The sequence below is a fragment of the Raphanus sativus genome, chromosome 4, assembly GCF_000801105.2.
Source record: "Raphanus sativus cultivar WK10039 chromosome 4, ASM80110v3, whole genome shotgun sequence".
Classification (NCBI taxonomy): Eukaryota; Viridiplantae; Streptophyta; class Magnoliopsida; order Brassicales; family Brassicaceae; genus Raphanus; species Raphanus sativus.
Genome location: NC_079514.1, coordinates 12,773,001 through 12,791,480, shown reverse-complemented (window position 1 = coordinate 12,791,480; position 18,480 = coordinate 12,773,001). Strand labels below are relative to the sequence as shown.

General features: G+C 32.6%; 3 protein-coding genes across 3 annotated transcripts; 2 read left to right on the top strand and 1 right to left on the bottom strand.

Moving 5' to 3' along the window:
• Positions 1 to 2,344: 2,344 nt before the first annotated feature.
• On the top strand, positions 2,345 to 5,833 carry LOC108854457 (xyloglucan glycosyltransferase 4). The gene is made up of 4 exons (XM_018628021.2): positions 2,345 to 3,273; positions 3,370 to 3,678; positions 4,305 to 4,709; positions 4,971 to 5,833. The coding sequence occupies exons 1-4, from the start codon at positions 2,635 to 2,637 to the stop codon at positions 5,643 to 5,645; spliced, it is 2,028 nt and encodes a 675-aa protein (XP_018483523.2). The 5' UTR covers positions 2,345 to 2,634; the 3' UTR covers positions 5,646 to 5,833.
• A 650-nt stretch (positions 5,834 to 6,483) lies between these two features.
• On the top strand, positions 6,484 to 7,381 carry LOC108854458 (zinc finger AN1 domain-containing stress-associated protein 12). The gene is made up of 2 exons (XM_018628022.2): positions 6,484 to 6,673; positions 6,763 to 7,381. Exons 1-2 carry the CDS (start codon positions 6,563 to 6,565, stop codon positions 7,216 to 7,218), a joined length of 567 nt encoding a protein of 188 aa, XP_018483524.1. The 5' UTR covers positions 6,484 to 6,562; the 3' UTR covers positions 7,219 to 7,381.
• Positions 7,382 to 8,772: 1,391 nt separating this feature from the next.
• LOC108833265 (probable galacturonosyltransferase-like 10) lies at positions 8,773 to 10,138 on the bottom strand. The gene has a single exon (XM_018606694.2). It carries the CDS (start codon positions 9,987 to 9,989, stop codon positions 8,898 to 8,900), a length of 1,092 nt encoding a protein of 363 aa, XP_018462196.1. The 5' UTR covers positions 9,990 to 10,138; the 3' UTR covers positions 8,773 to 8,897.
• Positions 10,139 to 18,480: the final 8,342 nt, after the last annotated feature.

Sequence of the window (18,480 nt, the reverse complement as noted above, 5' to 3'; positions counted from 1 at the left end):
GGTTGTTGGATACAATTTCTCTTCGCACTCTGTTTTCTTCCTGCCTTTTCCTCACCACCAGAGGACAAAGATCCTTTTCATGGTTGAGACGTTGACATTCGAAACACCTTTTCTGAACTCTTTCATAGTGAAAGCGGATCACTGTGGGTACACCTTTCAGTGTTATCACTTTCGACGCTTTAAGAGGATGTGCTACATTGAACTTCACTAAGACTCTGATGAAGTCCTGAGTCACCGGTTTGGACGGGTCGAAAGCCACGAGCACTGTCTTCCCCACCAGGTCTCCCATCGCTGTTAGAGCTTCAACGGTGTAGCAGTTGACCGGGATTTTGCTGATCTGAACCCAGAGAGGGATATACTGCAAGTAGTCATCTGGAGGGTTCTCAACCCAGCGTTCAAGCACAATGACCCACTCCTCAAAAGTGTGTACACCTCTCTCCAGAACATCGTTTAGGTCGTGCTCATTCTGGAAAATGAACTGGAAACGTTCTTGGGATAAGGCTATCCCTCTGACTCTGCCCTCTTTCTGCCACTTCCTTGGCATTTTCATTATCAACAGCGACATCTTCTGACGGTCAGGATTAAGAATCCTCCCCATCAAGCTTAACTTGTTCTTCTCCGCCGAGCTGAACTCTGGAAGCTCCGGCATCGCAAACGGTACGTCCTCTTCGTCAAGTGAAAGCGCCATTAACGCCTTGTCCATAGCAAGAGACATGATTCTGTCGGTTTATAAACTCAAAACGCACAATAAATTCCAACCACTCTCTCTGAAAAGCCTTCAATGCACCAAGAACAAAGAAGAACAAACAGATAAGAATAAAGGATCTCAGAGCTCTGAATATACGCAAAACCCAAGAAAAGGTAGCTAGAAGGTTCTAAAACGTGTTTAGATCTGAAAATCTCGATAACCAAAGTCAAATGACACTTTAGTATCCGGTGGGTAAAACGCTAGAGCCCACTACGGGGAAACTTAATTAGAGAGAATTTTCTCACTCTACTTTCTCACTCTACCTTCTATTGCTCGTGCTTTCTTTAGAAATCGTTTACTCTTCTTTTTTTTATAAAATAACTTACGAACGGTGCAGCTAGAATAGTATTGGCATTCCTGAAATAAAAGTTATTGAGGGAAAAACACTTATCCTAATCAATGGGCTACAATCAGCGGATACATTTAACACTGTCAACCAGTCTAATTATTAAAATTGTCCAAAATAAGTTAGAAGACAGTGAAGGGACAACATAGCTCAGCTCTGGTCTTTGAACAAAAGTAATTTATAAAAGTAGATCAACTTACATTTTAATAAGTTTAATCTGGTCTTCGCTGGATCAAGTTGTCATCTTCTCGTTCCTTTACCAATCATTCAAAATTTCTTGGGGATATTCTTGGAATCATCTTATTTTCCTTGCGTTTCATTCATACTTCTTATTCTTCTTTTTTCTTTTGAGAAAATACTTCTTATTCTTCTTAATATGCATAATATGCATGTGTTCACACGGTTTTATGATTCGTATCCAAAATGTACTTTTTAAACTACTAAAAACCAACAAGTATTTTCTAAATTATGGCAAAAGAGATCTAAATTTTCCTAAAATATTAAGTAGACGCGTCTTTGCTTTTCAAAATAGCCTTTAACTTAAATAAAAAAAATGGGAATGTAGTTTCAAAGTTTCAAAATGGTGACCCAAAATTGACCTAAATAAAACAATCATCACAATTGCAAACTTTATCAAATTATTGAGCAGAAGTAATAAACTCGATGAATTCTGTTTCAGAGAAATTTCTAACGATTAAAAATGCAGGTTTTAAGGCCTAAAATTAATTTTTAGACAGGATATTTGTATTTTAATATAAATAAATATATGTAAATAAAATACTTATAAATTGTGTTGCATTCCTAATAATATTGACAAAAGTAAAACGTGTATTACCACCAAAATAAGAAAATTTTAAAACTACAATAAATACAGATATACTTCGGATTTCTACAAATATAAAGAAAACATATTTCTTAAACAAAAATGACAATAATAAATAGTCATAGATTTATGAGCATTTCTTAAACGTTTAAGAAACACAATAATATTTGGATTCGGGTGATAATTCAAATACAAAAATAACAATGGTGTATAATGATATTTGTTCTATTGATAAAATGGGTTATGGAAGATGAAAATTATATAAGAACTGGAGTAATAAATAAGACCAACAAAAAAAGAACCGGTAGTAATATAAGAACTGGACTTTTCACACAAAGTAATAAGAGACCGGCCGTCACAAAAAAAAAAAAAAGAAAAAAGAAAAAAGAAAAAAAAAAAACGTTTCCTATAAAAAATGGGGGTAAAGAGATGAAAAATGCAAAAGAAAGGAGAACTCTCTTGTTCTTCTTCTCTCCTCTCCTCTTTATTACAAGTTGTTCACTTCATCACATGCTCCTCGTCTCTCTCTCTCTCTCTCTCTCACTCACTCAATCACTAGTTTCAGTTACGCAGCTGCTCAGACTCTGATCTCATCACTGTTTTGTCTGTTGAAACAAAAGATCCAGTTTTCATGGACAATTAAATGAAACAGTGACAACCCAAATCCTTTTCTCTTCTTCTCTTTCATTCTCTTCCTCTGTTTAAACTCTCTCATTCATGGCTCCAAACTCAGTGGCAGTGACAATGGAGAAGCCAGACAACTTCTCTTTGCTAGAGATCAACGGCTCAGATCCATCCTCATTCCCTGACAACAAACGCAAATCCATCAGCCCAAAGCAATTCTCATGGTTCATCCTCCTCAAAGCTCACAGAGTCGTCTCTTCTCTCTCGTGGCTCTTCGCTTCGGTCAAAAAGCGTCTCGCTTTCTCCTCCAAAACCATAAACGAAGAAGAAGATCCCAAAAGCAGAGGAAAACAAATGTACAGATTCATCAAAGCCTGTCTCGTCATCTCCATAGTCGCCTTGTCAATAGAAATCGTCGCTTATTACAAGAACTGGAATCTAGATCTCGTGAACCGACCGTCTTGGGAGGTTCGTGGGCTTGTCGAGTGGTCTTACGTGGCTTGGCTCTCGTTTCGATCCGATTACATCGCTCCTATTGTCATCACTCTCTCCAAGTTCTGCACTGTCCTCTTCTTGATCCAGTCTCTTGATCGGTTAGTCCTCTGTCTTGGTTGCTTCTGGATCAAGTTCAAGAAGATCGAACCTAAGCTCAAAGACGATGAACTCGATCTAGAAGACGCATCCAACTTCCCAATGGTCCTTATTCAAATCCCAATGTGCAATGAACGAGAGGTAAACTACAAAAATACTCTGTTTTTACTCTGTTTTGCTCTGTTTTTGCTCTGTTTTGTGTTCTGTTTTGTAATTGTTATGTTCTATTCTTGTTAGGTGTATGAACAATCAATAGGAGCAGCATCACAGCTTGATTGGCCAAAGGATAGGATCTTGATTCAAGTTCTTGACGATTCAGACGATCCGAACTTACAGCTTCTGATCAAGGAAGAAGTAGATGCTTGGGCAGAGAAAGGAGTGAACATTATCTACAGGCATAGGTTGATAAGAACTGGTTACAAAGCTGGGAATCTAAAGTCTGCAATGACATGTGATTACGTTAAAGACTACGAGTTCGTTACTATTTTTGACGCGGACTTTACGCCAAGTCCTGATTTCCTCAAGAAGACTATTCCTCATTTCAAGGTAAATCAAATCAATCAATCAATCACACTCAAATCTATTCTAACTACAAAAGGAAAATCTCTTTCTTGAAGTTTCGTAATTTACGATGATGTTTCAAGATAATTTTAGTGAAAATAATTACTTTCTTTACAATGTTTTTTTTAATGGGAAGATAATCTTCCAATTATACTCGTCACCGACAGTTGTCTCGTTTTTTTTAATTCCTCCTTTATCGGTGGGTCATGTTGAAAGTAGCCGACAAATAAAATATATAGTTTTAGGAAATCAAAGTTGTGTATGTTATGTATGAAATGAAAGTAACCGACAAATATCAATTTACAAAAATCAACACGTCGTTGGTTGATTTTCACATCATGATCCTCCAGATTAAAACTAGTTCAACCTAATCTTGACTCTGTTTATTTAGTAATAAGACAGTATTTTAATCATTATTTTTTTGTAAGCTGTGAACATAGTCAAGATTAGGTATTTCAAATGGTTCGCATTTTTAATTAAAAAAATTAAAGATTTTAGTTTGCAAAACTGTAGTTTGTTACTTCAAAAAGTCATATATGTAAACTGTGTTTAACATATGAATCAATCATCAAGAAGCTAAAAAAAGGAGTGTGTTGTGTTGTTTGCTGCAGGGGAATCCAGAGCTAGGACTAGTCCAAGCAAGGTGGTCCTTTGTGAACAAAGACGAGAATCTCCTGACAAGGCTGCAAAACATAAACTTATGTTTCCACTTCGAAGTAGAACAGCAAGTGAACGGAGTGTTTCTCAACTTCTTCGGTTTCAACGGAACCGCAGGAGTGTGGAGGATCAAAGCATTGGAAGAATCAGGCGGGTGGCTCGAGAGAACCACAGTCGAAGACATGGATATCGCGGTCAGGGCGCATCTCAACGGTTGGAAATTTATTTACCTCAATGACGTTGAAGTCACTTGCGAGTTGCCTGAGTCTTATGAAGCTTACAAGAAGCAGCAACATCGTTGGCATTCCGGTCCTATGCAACTTTTCCGGTTATGCCTTCCTTCTATCATCAAATCAAAGGTAAATAAACTAAAATCCGTCTTCTAAATATAGCTAAATGTTTAAGACAAAACAATTACTAAATAACTAATACATATATTATTATTAATCATTTTGAAAGCCAAATTATATATATACTAATATAGCTAAATGTTTAAGACAAAACAATTACTAAATAGTTTGGGGTCCATCATAGGCCAACGTTTCATTTCTCTATTTTCAGAACCACCTATGAACATAAATAAGACTGACTTGTTTGTTTTTCTGTTTTTAATTTTGCAGATATCAGTAGGGAAGAAGGCAAATCTGATCTTCCTCTTCTTTCTTCTAAGGAAGCTTATTCTACCCTTTTACTCATTCACACTCTTCTGCATCATACTTCCACTAACAATGTTCATACCTGAAGCTGAGCTTCCTTTGTGGATCATCTGTTACGTTCCTATCTTCATTTCACTTCTCAACATCCTCCCATCACCTAAATCTTTCCCTTTCTTGATCCCTTACCTCCTTTTCGAAAACACAATGTCCATAACCAAGTTCAACGCCATGATCTCTGGGTTGTTCCAGCTTGGTTCGGCTTACGAGTGGGTCGTGACCAAGAAGACTGGGAGATCATCTGAATCCGACTTGCTAGCGTTTGCTGAAAAGGAAGAGAAGCTGCATAGGAGGAACTCTGAGTCAGGTTTGGAGCTTCTGAGCAAACTCAAGGAGCAAGAGATGAATCTTGCGGCACAAGAAACCACAAAGAAGAGCATTGGTGGGCTAGTGAGGCCGAGTAACAAGATCAAGAAGAGGAATATGGTGTTCAAGAAAGAGCTCGGGCTTGCGTTCTTGCTTCTTACCGCAGCTGCAAGGAGCTTTCTGTCAGCGCATGGTCTTCACTTCTACTTCTTGCTGTTTCAGGGACTGTCTTTCTTGGTTGTAGGGTTGGATTTGATCGGAGAACAGATCAACTAGACACACACAAACACAACGCAAAGGCAGAGAAGAAGAAGGGAGATAAACCCGTTTATATTCGCTTATTTTTTTGTTTGTTTTTAAAATTCTTTTCCCTTTCTTACATGTGGGTTTTATACATAATTTTTCAAAAACTTATAGTGTCCAGTTCGGTTAAAAATGAGTAAAACGATTAATTTGTTATATAATCTTGGCCTAATGGTTAAAAATTCATGCTTCTTAGGTGTTGTATACAAGAGTGGTTATAGATTCTGCCAATGATCAGGCTGAGATGCTGAACCACAGGGTTTGCTAAACCTGTCTACCATAATCTTTTGGGAAATTTATTCACTAATGATGCTAAAGTGTTCCAAGGAAAGTCTTGCTAAACCGATTGGTTTAACATACAAGAAATTAAACCAATCAAAGTAGGATAACACTTTTAATTTTTTTTTATTATATTAGTATTTTTTTTTGAAAGAATGTAAATTTTTTCAACCAAAAAAACTTGTTTACATACAAAATGTGAATTATATAATTATTATATTAGTATTAATTATATAATTCACTTACTAAATAAGATAGGGAGAATGTATTTGCAAAAAAAAAAAAGATAGGAAAAATGTGTTGATAAAAAAAAGAATAGGAAAATGTAACATTAGTTTATTCAAAAGAAAATAGGCCCAAAAAAATAGGCCCAAAAATGGGCCTAGAAACATCTAAACCGCGTTTTATCTAATAATTAAAAAGAAAAATCTAAATAAGGAAAAAAAAACGAGAATTGTCAAAGAGAGGAAGAAACCAAGTTGGCGAACGCTGGCTTTGCCTTCAAGTCAGACCCAACCTATATATATCTTTCTCATACATTCATACGTTTCTCAGAATCAAAAACAAACCAACATCGAAGGAGAAGAATAATAACAAGAAGAAGAAAAGTTATGGCAGGAGGAGGAGGAACAGAAGCGTTTCCTGATCTTGGAGAGCATTGCCAGAACCCTGACTGCAAACTCCTCGACTTTCTCCCTTTCACTTGTGACGGCTGCAAATTGGTATACTTCCCTGGAAAGTTTCACCTTTTTCTTTTTCTTTTCCTGCAAGAATCTTTCCATTAATGTTTTCTTAAATGAAAAATTTATAGGTGTTCTGTTTGGAGCATAGATCATACAAGTCCCACGATTGTCCAAACTCAGACCACGGAAGCAGAACAGTTTCCATCTGCGAAACATGTTCTGCAGCAATCGAAACAACTGGTTTTGACCAAGAAGGAATCAAGTCTTTGCTTGAGAAACACGAAAGATCTGGAAATTGTGATCCGAGTAAGAAGAAGAAACCGATTTGTCCTGTGAAGCGTTGTAGAGAGGTTCTGACATTTGCGAACAACATTACTTGCAAAGATTGTGGGGTCAAGTTCTGTCTGAAACACCGGTTTCCGACAGATCATGTGTGTAACAAGAAGACGCTTGCCAACTCAGGAACAAGGTCGAGGTGGAATGAGAAGTTTATGGAAGCTTTGAGTTTGAGGAATGAGAAAGGATGTGGAAGAGGAACAAGTTCTGTTTCATCAAGTTCTTCTCCATCTATTAGATCCTTTTAGTTTTTTTTTTCTTCTTTTATTGCAACAGTTTGCATCAACAAAATGTTTCTCATGTATGATTAATTCTCGATTGTTTTCTTGAGCATTTTAACGTGTGGTATTTGCTTAAAACTGATGTATTACAATATACAAAGCGAGTGTATGTGCCTATCTATCCCTCACACACATATTAGCTGTGGTTTCTTTTATTTCTACTGATGTAATAGTCTGCATTGCATCAAATGATTAATGTGATCCGAATCCAGTCTCTCTCTCAAGTTCTTTATATTATTTTGTTGGATCTAGATCTGGTTAGTCCTTGATTGTGAGTTAAGTTGATAGATCATGATGGTTATTAGGTTGATAGATGCATGAACCATACTGTATAAGAACCTTCACACTGCTTAAAATGGACGTTAATGGACTGCCTTGTGTTGATGTGGCTAATGTTTGTAATGACTGAGTGTATGCTTGTTTGATCCCATGTAATGATAAGATTTCCTCTAGCATTTTAAATAGTGATTGTCCATATTACTCTTGTGCTAAGTGACTTGTGTGGGACACCGAGAACGGGTAGCGTCTTGAGTAAGAATCTCAGTCTCAGTCTCATTCTCATACTCATACTCATACTCATACTCATACTTCCTCTTTCACTTACTCAGTCCACTTACACTTAGACTATTACTCATATTCAAGACGCCACCCGTTCTCGGTGTCCCACACAAGTCATTTAGCACAAGAGTAATATTGACAATCACTAGTCAAAATGCTAGAGGAAATCTTATCATTACATGAGACCAAACAAGCATACACTCAGTCATTACAAACATTAACCACATCAACACAAGGCAGTCTATTAACGTTCTTTTTAAGCAGTGTGAAGGTTCTTATGCAGTATGGTTCATGCATCTATCAACCTAATAACCATCATGATCTACCAACCTAACTCACAATCAAAGACTAACCAGATCTAGATCCAACAAAGATAATATAAAGAACTTGAGAGAGACTGGGTTCGGATCATCTCACCTTAACTTAGATCTGAACACAAGGAATATGGAGAGACGAGATCTGAACTGATCACGGCGCCGGCGAGGAGAGAGAAGTGGGCGGTGAGGAGAGAGAGAGGAGGACGGCGCGCGAAGAGAGAGAGGGAGGAGACAGAGACGCGCGGGAGGAGAGAGAGAGGCGGCAGCTGGGGGAAAGAGGTGTGACGGTTAGGGTTTCCAATCTCCGTGAGATCTCTGTAGAGTTCCACTTCAATTTTGTGAATAGTACAAAAGAAGGAGGTTGCAGTCCTTTTTATAAGGATGCGATGAGAATACCTAGATTTTTCAGTCTATCGAGCCGTAGAAAAGCCCGTTCCCATTAAAAAAAAATTGGGTCCGGAATAGGGATGTTACACATAGTTCCAGCAAACCTCTACTAGATAAAATAGACACATGGATAGAAATACAACATCGTTATTTCTCAATTTCCATTTGTTTCATTTCTATGTAGTGCAAATACTAAGGATTCTATGACAAAACATGGCACATAAAACAAGAGACTTCTTGAACAAAATCAAAGCACTGATAGAGCAACGTAAATCTTCAATGTATTGTTTTATTTACATCAAAAGATAGAGCAAAACTTTGTACGAACCAAAAAATATAGAGTCCATGAAATTAAGTAGGGAAGAAAAGAATATTTAGAATGAATCAAAGAATATCTAAGTCTTGATTGTATTGAAGATACTGTCTCTGTGACTTGTGTAGATCATAAGGAGCCCATAAATAATCAACAGGGCAAGGCTTACCATCATCAAGCCTTACCCATGGCTTCCCTTTCCCACTCCAATGTATCAAACTCACCGGACCCGGGTGCAAAGACCTACAACTACTCACCACATTGTCTCCACCTAGACCGTGCTGGTTCCACTGGTGATCAATAGCCTCAATCTCCCCTGAGAACACCAGAAGAAACGGCGGCAACGAACCCAACTCGTAAATCCTCTCCTCTTTCTGAATCCTCATCCAGTTTTCGATCTTTCTCGTGTACTCTCCTTCTCTCCATCTCTCTAAATCGATCACCATCACTCCCGTGTTGAAGTAGCAAGGCGTCTTGGAGTCAAAGACGCTCGAGAGTTTTGGATCTGACCAGAAACGATCTGTGAAGTACGTGGTGAAGTTAGCGTGGCAATACTCTGGTGCGCCGATGGTTCTTGACCCGGTTAAAGAAGTCTTCCATAGCTTCTTGATATCGTCGACAACGATCACATCTGAGTCTAGGTAAATCACGCGGCGAACACACGAGGGAAGAATCTCGGACAAGTAGCTTCTTGCGTAGTTCAAGGGACTATCGAGAGCTTGTCTTATAGAAGAAGAGATGAGATTCTTGACGATGGTTTCGTCGAAGGTGTAGACTTTGAAACTCAGAGAAGGGAAAACAGAGGAGAGAGTCTTTGCGAGGGGACCGTGGTTCGAATCCGAGGCGATGAAGTGGAAGAAGATGTTTCGAGGGCAAGAGGTGTGTTTGAGGATGGAGTGGACTGCAGAAACCGTGCCACGCAAGTAAGCTGGATCTAGGGTCATGGCTATATGAACTGCTGATGGATCGCAGGCTAGCAAGAGTTTGTTTTGGGGTAAAACAGAGCATTCGGGTCCGTTTTGGTATCCTGGAGCCTCCATGAAATCTGATGATCCATCGTCGAATGAAGATTTTTCGTCGGGAAACAATCGGATTGATCCGACGGTGAGGAAGGCTGCAGAGATTATTCCGAAGACTATTAGTAGTCTTGAATCAGACATCATCGGGAGAGAAGTGATCGGTTTGAAGAGTGGGTAAGATCTCAATGCAGAGGGTCTTGTAAGGTTTTAGTTTTGAGTTTCGAGAGTTTATGGAGGAGAGATAGAGACAGAGAGAAAGGTCGAGGAAGAAGACGAAGACAAGAACTGAAACGCGGTTTTGTAAAAAAAAAAAGAAAAGAGGTCAAATTAAGCTCGTTTGAAAGTTTGAAACTCGTTTCCTGTTGTCACTGTCAATGTTCTTTTTGTAGATAGTCTTTTTTTTAATAATCTTTCTAGAACATTTCTTTTGAGAAACGGCAAAAGTACAAAATAAAAAGTTCTGAGTTTATATAACACTAGATTTTGACCCGCCCTTTAGAGGGCGGGTATATTTTTTGTTTTAATTTAATTCTTATATTTTTTCTTTGTGATTATATTTGTATTTTTTCTTTGTATTTTATTAAATAATAGCAATTTAAAAATTGATCCGGTATATTGCCGGTCGAACCCGCCAACCCGCGGGTTTCAATTTTGTTTTGGTCAAAAATATAACCTGCACAACCCGAAAAAAAATAATTTATACCGGGACCCACCCCATTTAATTTTGCGGATATCCACGGATTATAATTTTTTTTAAAAAATAATTATTTAATTTAATTATTATAAAAATATAAAACTATATTTATAATTAAAAATATATTTTAAAAACTTTAAATTGTTTTTAAATTACCACGTTTTTGAAAAAAATGTTTACTTTTCTTTTTATTTTATTTTTTAAATACTTTTCGGGTCGGCGGATACCCGCAATCCAAAATCTAACAACCCGCACCCATCCCGAATAAAATACTCATAACCCGCATCCGCAAATTGATTTTTTCAAATAATTGAACCAAATTTATGATACACTCTTAAAATAAAGGATATATTTTTATTTTATATTTTTTAAGAAATATAATTTTTATAAAATCCAGGTTGTAACCAATTATATCTCTGAATCTCTAATTTTTTCTCATATTTCTGAACCTATAAATATAGCTTCAAAAATGCATTTATTTTCACTAATTATTAAATGTTTAGATGTTCGGAATGGAACTGAAATTTGATAGTTGGATGAAAAATTCTTATGTTTATAGTGCTACTTATTATATTGTAGCATGAATAATGAATAATGATTTTTACCAAAAAGAAAATGAATAATGAATAATATGATTATATAGCAGTATGATATATAATCATATTATATAATAAATGTACATTGATTAAATATAATAAGTTTAATGTAAGTATTTCAGTTGTTAAGACAATACATTGAAATGTTCTAATAGTATTAAATATTATGGTCCATATTCATTTTGGATCTGAGTTAATTTGGTTAGAAGAATGGAACTGGTGACTATATTAATATCGTGGCCATTATTGCATACGTTTCGGTTATCTATGTTACTATATATCGATGGCTGGTTTTTATTTAGTTAAGTTTTATTAATAGATAGTATAATACAACATACTGATACAGTAAATTCCTTTTTAATGTGATGCAATAAGTGATAACAAACGGTTAATAAAAGGCAGTTTAAAAACCAAGACATATCTATGTATCCAGAAAACATAACTGATTGTTTTCATAGAATTAGATCGTGGATTAAAAGACAGATTATAAATAATTGGACATAACTTCATATCAATTGGTAAGAATTAATAGAATAGATTCAATGCCGCGTGTTCATTGTATATGGTCAAACATTAAGGATACATTGATGACCAAGATAACATTGAATTTACATACCCTTTTTGGGTGCAAATGTTAAAAGAAGTAAAGGTGAAAATATATACATTTATTTCATTACCAGACTACATATGCACACCATCTAGTTAGGAATATCGACTGTTCTATAATTTGTATATTTATTGGCAAAGTCTAGCAGTTTCAGTATGGTCAACTCTCTTCTAATTTGCAAATGCTGTTGGCTATTTAATATGGGTGCACAATTAATAAGAAAAAAACATTAGGGATTGAACTTGAGAAACTATGGGTGCATAACATGACTTTTTACCATTTAACCTAACAAATTCTAATGGTTGTACACCTAAAATTTGAAATTTTATTATTTTCATGGGTGCACATGCACCCATTACCCATAACATGCCTTTGCCCATGATCCATAATACTATATATTTAACCAGTTTATAATCTTGGATTTGAAATTTTTTCTTTCTTGGATTTGAAATTGAATTTGAATACTTTGAGTGTATGGAGCTCAACCATTTTTGGGTTTACAACAATAAATGTTGAGAGAAGCGTTTAACGGAACTATCTTAGTCAATATTGACATAAATCTATCTTATTAAAAAACATTCTGTTGGACCTAACATTTATTTTGTAAGTTTTTAAATTAAATACACCTTTATAATTTATAGTTAAACATACATTAAGTCACTAATGTTCCTTTCTTTATACTACTATCCATGTTTCCAAACAATATACTTATTTCTTTATACTACTATCAATGTTTCCAAATAATATATTTTTTATAATATTATCAATGTTTCCAAATAATACAATAATTAATCTTAGTTATTTTATATCTATCATTTTCTCTTTAAAATTTTGTAGAAACGTCATAATTTCATAAATTGCAAATAGTGAACTTTAAAATTTCGATTATAAGATTACAAATTATGAAACTATTACAATTTAAATCCAATTAGATTACATATCGGTCATCCATCAGTTCAATCGGTTAATCTCGGGTTTTAGTGATTTTTAATATGAATATTTTAAAAACATAAATTGAATTGTCAGATCTCCGGATTAACCGGTATAATCACAATCGGGTTGAATTTAAAAATACTGATTTAAATGCAAAAATATTTTAAATACACACTCTTTAAAATAACCAAAATATTTGTTAAATTATTAGTGAAATTTTTCATCGTAAAATATCTCGCGCTTCAAAAGCGCGGATCAAAATCTAGTTCTTATTAAATAGTATCAAGACTGCTTGATAATAATTAAGTGAATACGCATGTAAAGGTAAACATTACACTCTAGATATAGATGTTTGATATAAAAGGAAAGCATGTTAGAGTATGGCTTGATATGGGTCCAATGAACACATGGATCCATGTGCTTCTCTACTTATTTCAATAAACATACATGTATTAATGTTTTCAATAATACACCATATAATTATTGATTGACGCCCAAAAGACATTAATATATTTAAATAGTCAGCCACATTCATTGAATACAATGCTCTTTCACTTTGTATAGAATAATATTTAATATTTTAACTAAATGCTTGTATTTTAAAGCATGCGAGTATACCTCGTTTAGATGGAAGCAATGCTGGAAGGTAACGCCGTGGGGATTCTTGTGGGGAAGCTTAGAGAAGGTGGGGGAGATGATTCGGAGGCGGCGGGTGAGAATTGTTTGGCGGTTTTGTTGACGCTTTGTCAGGGAAATATGAGGTTTAGGGGGTTGGCGAGTGAGGTGGGAGCTGAGGAAGTGTTGAGGGAAGTGGGGGAGAGTGGGAATGGGCGGGTGAAGGAGAATGCGGCAAAGATTTTGGAGGCGATGAGAGGAGGAAGCGGTGGAGATAGTGCGTTTGGAGAAAATGCGGAGGCGCGTGATTGGAACCGTAGGCTTGAAGCGACTGGGTTGAGTCGGAATCAGTTTCAAGGAGGACAAAACGGGGGTTTCGTTTGTTCTTCCCAAATCTAGCTTTTTTTTTTGTTTTAATTATCTTCACTCTTTTTTATTTATCCTTTATCCTTTTTGATAAAATGTTATTTTTTGCTTGATTGATATCAATCAATGGGTGTAAATTATCAATTTGCGTGAAATGTAATACGTGATTATTGTTTCTCTATTACTCCCTCCGTTCTTATTTATATGTCGTTCTACAGACTTTTTCTTGTGCCAATATATATGACGTTCACAGAATTTTATGTAAAAAATGACAAAAAGTGACTTACTCTACCCTTGTAAATAATTATCACTAGTAATAATAACGTAGAAGTCAAATGAACATTAAACACTAACAAAGGTTAAAACAGGTAATATATCAAAGTTCTTTAATTTATGTGCCAAGTCGTATAACGTCTTATAAATCCGAACGGAGGGAGTATTAAGTAATAGAAGCGAAATATCCATTTGTTTGTAAAGAGAGACTAAGGGAGGTGTTAGTGTAACTTGAATTTCTATACAGTTTATTGATTTTAAAAATTCAAAAATTATGAAATTTGAAAATAGTTGTAGATAGTTTTGTATATTGTGAAAATCTATGGAAATAAATTAAAATAATGATTTTAAAAATTCAAAGGAACATGTAGCATTCTTAAAATCTTGTTTCGTGAGTTAATAGATTTTGCATTATTAAATATCACTTAAGGTTATCTTGTTTGATGGTTAAGACCTTGTTCGAAAACTCATAGAAGGTTAAGTATTGATAACTTAATATTTAGTTTCTAACTAGTGTTAAGGCCAGTACTGCGTACTGGCAAATAATTTTTAAATCAAATTATCATATAAATTTAACATGTATTGCATATGGTTTTATTAACATGTGTAGATTTTCTGTAACAAAAAAAATTAAACCATTAAACCAAAATTTTCGATGTGATAGTTTTTTAATGCAAATTTCAAAATTAACATATTTATCTATTTTTATATTGTACATATTTTAATTTAAACAATATTAATATATATATATATATTTAATATGAATATATATTAAATTTTCATTTGTATTTTGTTATAAAAAACAAAATTCATTCATTGATCACAAAATTTTCAAAGTAAGATTTTTAACATCTCTAGTAATTTATAGTCATTCAAAAAAATACAAAATATAACATATAAGAAAAATTCAAGACTTTTATTATATGGTTGATGTGATTATTTAATTTTTTAATAATATAAAGTTAAACAAAAATGAAAAAGATAAATACTGTTATCAAATCTTTATTATTCATAATCATTTTAAAACTACATTAATGAAGTGATAAAATATTTTGAAAGAAAAGTGATAAATTATTTACTTTGTATTTCCATGTCAGATTTTTAAATTCCAAAAGGGCAGCCTTGTTGTCCTTTAGTCTTCCTATGAACAAATCTGTTAAAACAACTTGAAGCTGAACAAAAAGAATAAGAGAGTATTAGTTTTTAAGATAATTTAGTCAAAAATAGTGTCAAAGACAACACTATTTTGGTGTAGTTTTAGCACATAAAAATGAATCTTTCTCCAACGACAACATCAAACTTCACACTAAAAGTTATTTTATAATATTATATATGTTTATCTTTTTATTTGTCATTTATTTAATTGTATGTTATTAATAAAATAAGTAAACAGTGTTTTAGTGAAGTGAATAGTTTTTGGTGTGGTGAATAGTGTCAAATTATAGTGTTACACTAAAATAGTGTGATTTTTGCAGTTAGATTGAAGATGATTTTGATGTAAAAACTACACTAAAATGGTATTTTGGAGTTGGGTTGGAGATGGCCTAAGCTATATAATTTTTGTTGCTACACTCAAATCCAAAAGAATATGAAGAGACGAACGTCTGAGAATAGAGAGACGGAGAGAAAGAAGAGGAGAATAAGTTAAAGATGAAACAGTTTGAAATTGTGCCATAAAATAAGGTACTTCCTCCGTTTCAAATTATTTGTTGTTGTAGGGTATAATTTTTGTTTCAAAATAAATGTCATTTTCGGTTTTAATGCAAAATTTGTTGACAATATTTTCTACTAAATTTTTCTATTGGTTGAAACATGGTTAGATGTATTGGTAATGATATTTTTATTTTGAAAATATGTAAAATTAAATATTTTCTTAATTTGTGCGCATAAACCTAGAACAACAACTAATATAAGACGGAGGGAGTATTTATTGGAGAAAATTTAGGAATTTAAGATTTTACAGTTTTGAGAAAGTAAGATTGTGGAGCTCTTTTTGATGGGAGATGTTTCCTTTTTTTTCAATTGGTTTATTTTCGATACTCAGATTTTTAATTTTTATGCTAATGATTTAGTTTTCTTTATTTTTGTAAATTAGTTACATATGTCAAATCTGATTGCACAAGTAACTTGTGATTTAATATTTAGAGGATTTACACTAAATTTTAAAAATGATTATAAATTACTAAAATTATCTTATTTTATTTTATATATTAATAGAGAGTCATTTAAATGACTTTTGCTTATATATCGTTCATATGTGAAGTTTTAAAAAATTGTTATAATTTAATTGATTAATAATTTTATAATTTATATACATTAATAAAATCTACAAATAAAGGAAAGTTTAGAAAAATTAATACAAGTTGTCAAGCAACACAAGTAATCTTATAAATAGTGATTTATTGTAACTATTTTCAGAGTTATAGAAAGAGTATATAAGGTTTCAACAATTTTTTACTTTTATCAATTATTTATATATAACTATATAAAATATTTTAATGTATTTTTATAAAAATAAATTTAGTGGTTGTATATTCTTATATAAGGCACTATTATAATTTTTTATGTTTTTAAGGCACACACATGATTTATAAATCACTTGTAAAGATTATGAAAATATTTATAAACTTTCAAAAACATTTTTTGTTAAAAAATATCTTATTAGAGTTTCTAAATGATCAATAAATATATTTATAGTTTATAATTCATTTATATAATTTATAAAATTTAATAAAATCGTTTGTAGATGCTTCTTAATCTAATAAAACATTGGCCTTAGGCCTCTAAATTTTTATGAAAAAATTTTTTTCATAAAACTACATAGATATCGGTCTTTTAAAAAACTACGTAGATATAGGTCTTTTAAAAGAAATTTAGGCTTCCAAATTTGTAAAAAAAAAAATTAGTTGAGATCTTTAATAAATTATATACGGACCCCTAACTCTTAGGCCAGTCCTAGCTCATGTTTCTAAAAGAATAAGACTTTGCTTCAGTGGGGGTTATATCTTATGTTGACTTCACATGGTAAATTTTAAAATTTGTTTAAGATAAAATCTTATAACATTATTTTCTAAAGAAACAAGATTTGAAATATACTTACCAAATTGTCAAACTTGTTTTATGAAAAAATCTTCAAAACTAAGAAAGAAAAGATTATAAAATATACGGTCAAACATATTTGTAAGAAATTTACTAATACGGTAAGATATTATTTAGTAGTTTAAATAGAAAGACTTTCACACAATTGTTTTAGATAAATACTACACATTAATGCCTTTGTACTCGGCTCATAATCATTTAGACAAAAAAATGAAACACCTCATACTTTTTATATTACTTACTACATATTGTAGGCTACATGAAGCTTGCGAAAAAAATCGTGTTTTAATTCATAACGAACTCAGTCCTGGTCGACTTCTCAAGTTCCGGTGTGTTTCCAAGGATAATGATTTAGGCATACAAACCTTAGCCTTTAATGCTTCTCCATATATCATTTCATTCCATGATGAAGTATTTCTTGTAACAAGATGGACATGTATGTTAAGGCAAGGAGTTAACATGGAATATTTTTATCAAGTTGAAGTATACCAAGCAGGAGAAAATATTATCCCTAAATGTGGCCAGATACGTGTATGGACAGCTAAACTTGATGGAATATACTTTTCAAGAAACCTTGATACACCACCTGTTTTAGCATTACGCTGGAATAAAACGATGGAATAAAGAATAACATATTTCTATTTTTTTCAGAAAACTATAAGCTATATTTAAAAATATTATATTAACAATTGACTTTGTGTGATATATATGTTTGTCTACAAAATATAGATTAAATTTAATATAATAAAATTTTAAGTTCAAAAAAAAATGAGCATAATCATGTTATAGTTACTTATTAATACATGCATTACTAATTCAAAAACTATCATGATAAGTTATTGTTGATCTTAGAAAGTATAAACATAATATCAAGTGTTATATCTATTATATAATATATAATAAATTTTATCAACAAAATACATATGTTCGCTATATATTGTGCTACCGTTTATAGGAACTCTAACATATAAATATTTTGAAAATTTTATACATTATATCCATTATTAAAATGTAAATATTTGAAATCAATTATTACTCTCTTTTTGATTATATAAAGTTATTGTAAATGATTAATACTCTCTTTTCGATCATATTGGCTAAATTTTTTATATTATTTTAATCAATTATATTCTATTAAATTTAAAATTTTATTTTTACTTTTTGGTCATTTTGGACGATAACATAATATATACTATTTTTAGATAATGATATTGTAAATAAATATAATAAATGTTTCAATTAAATCAATCTTATTTTATTATAATAATTAGTTTAGTTATTCATATTTATTATTTTTGTTAATAGATTAAATAATAAATCAATTTCTTAAAGAAATTATATAACTTATCTCAAAAAATTTATCCAATTGTGTAAAATAATATTTGATGTTTTTATTCACAATATTTTAAATTTTACATAATTTAATTATTTTTCTGCAGTTTAGTTAATCTT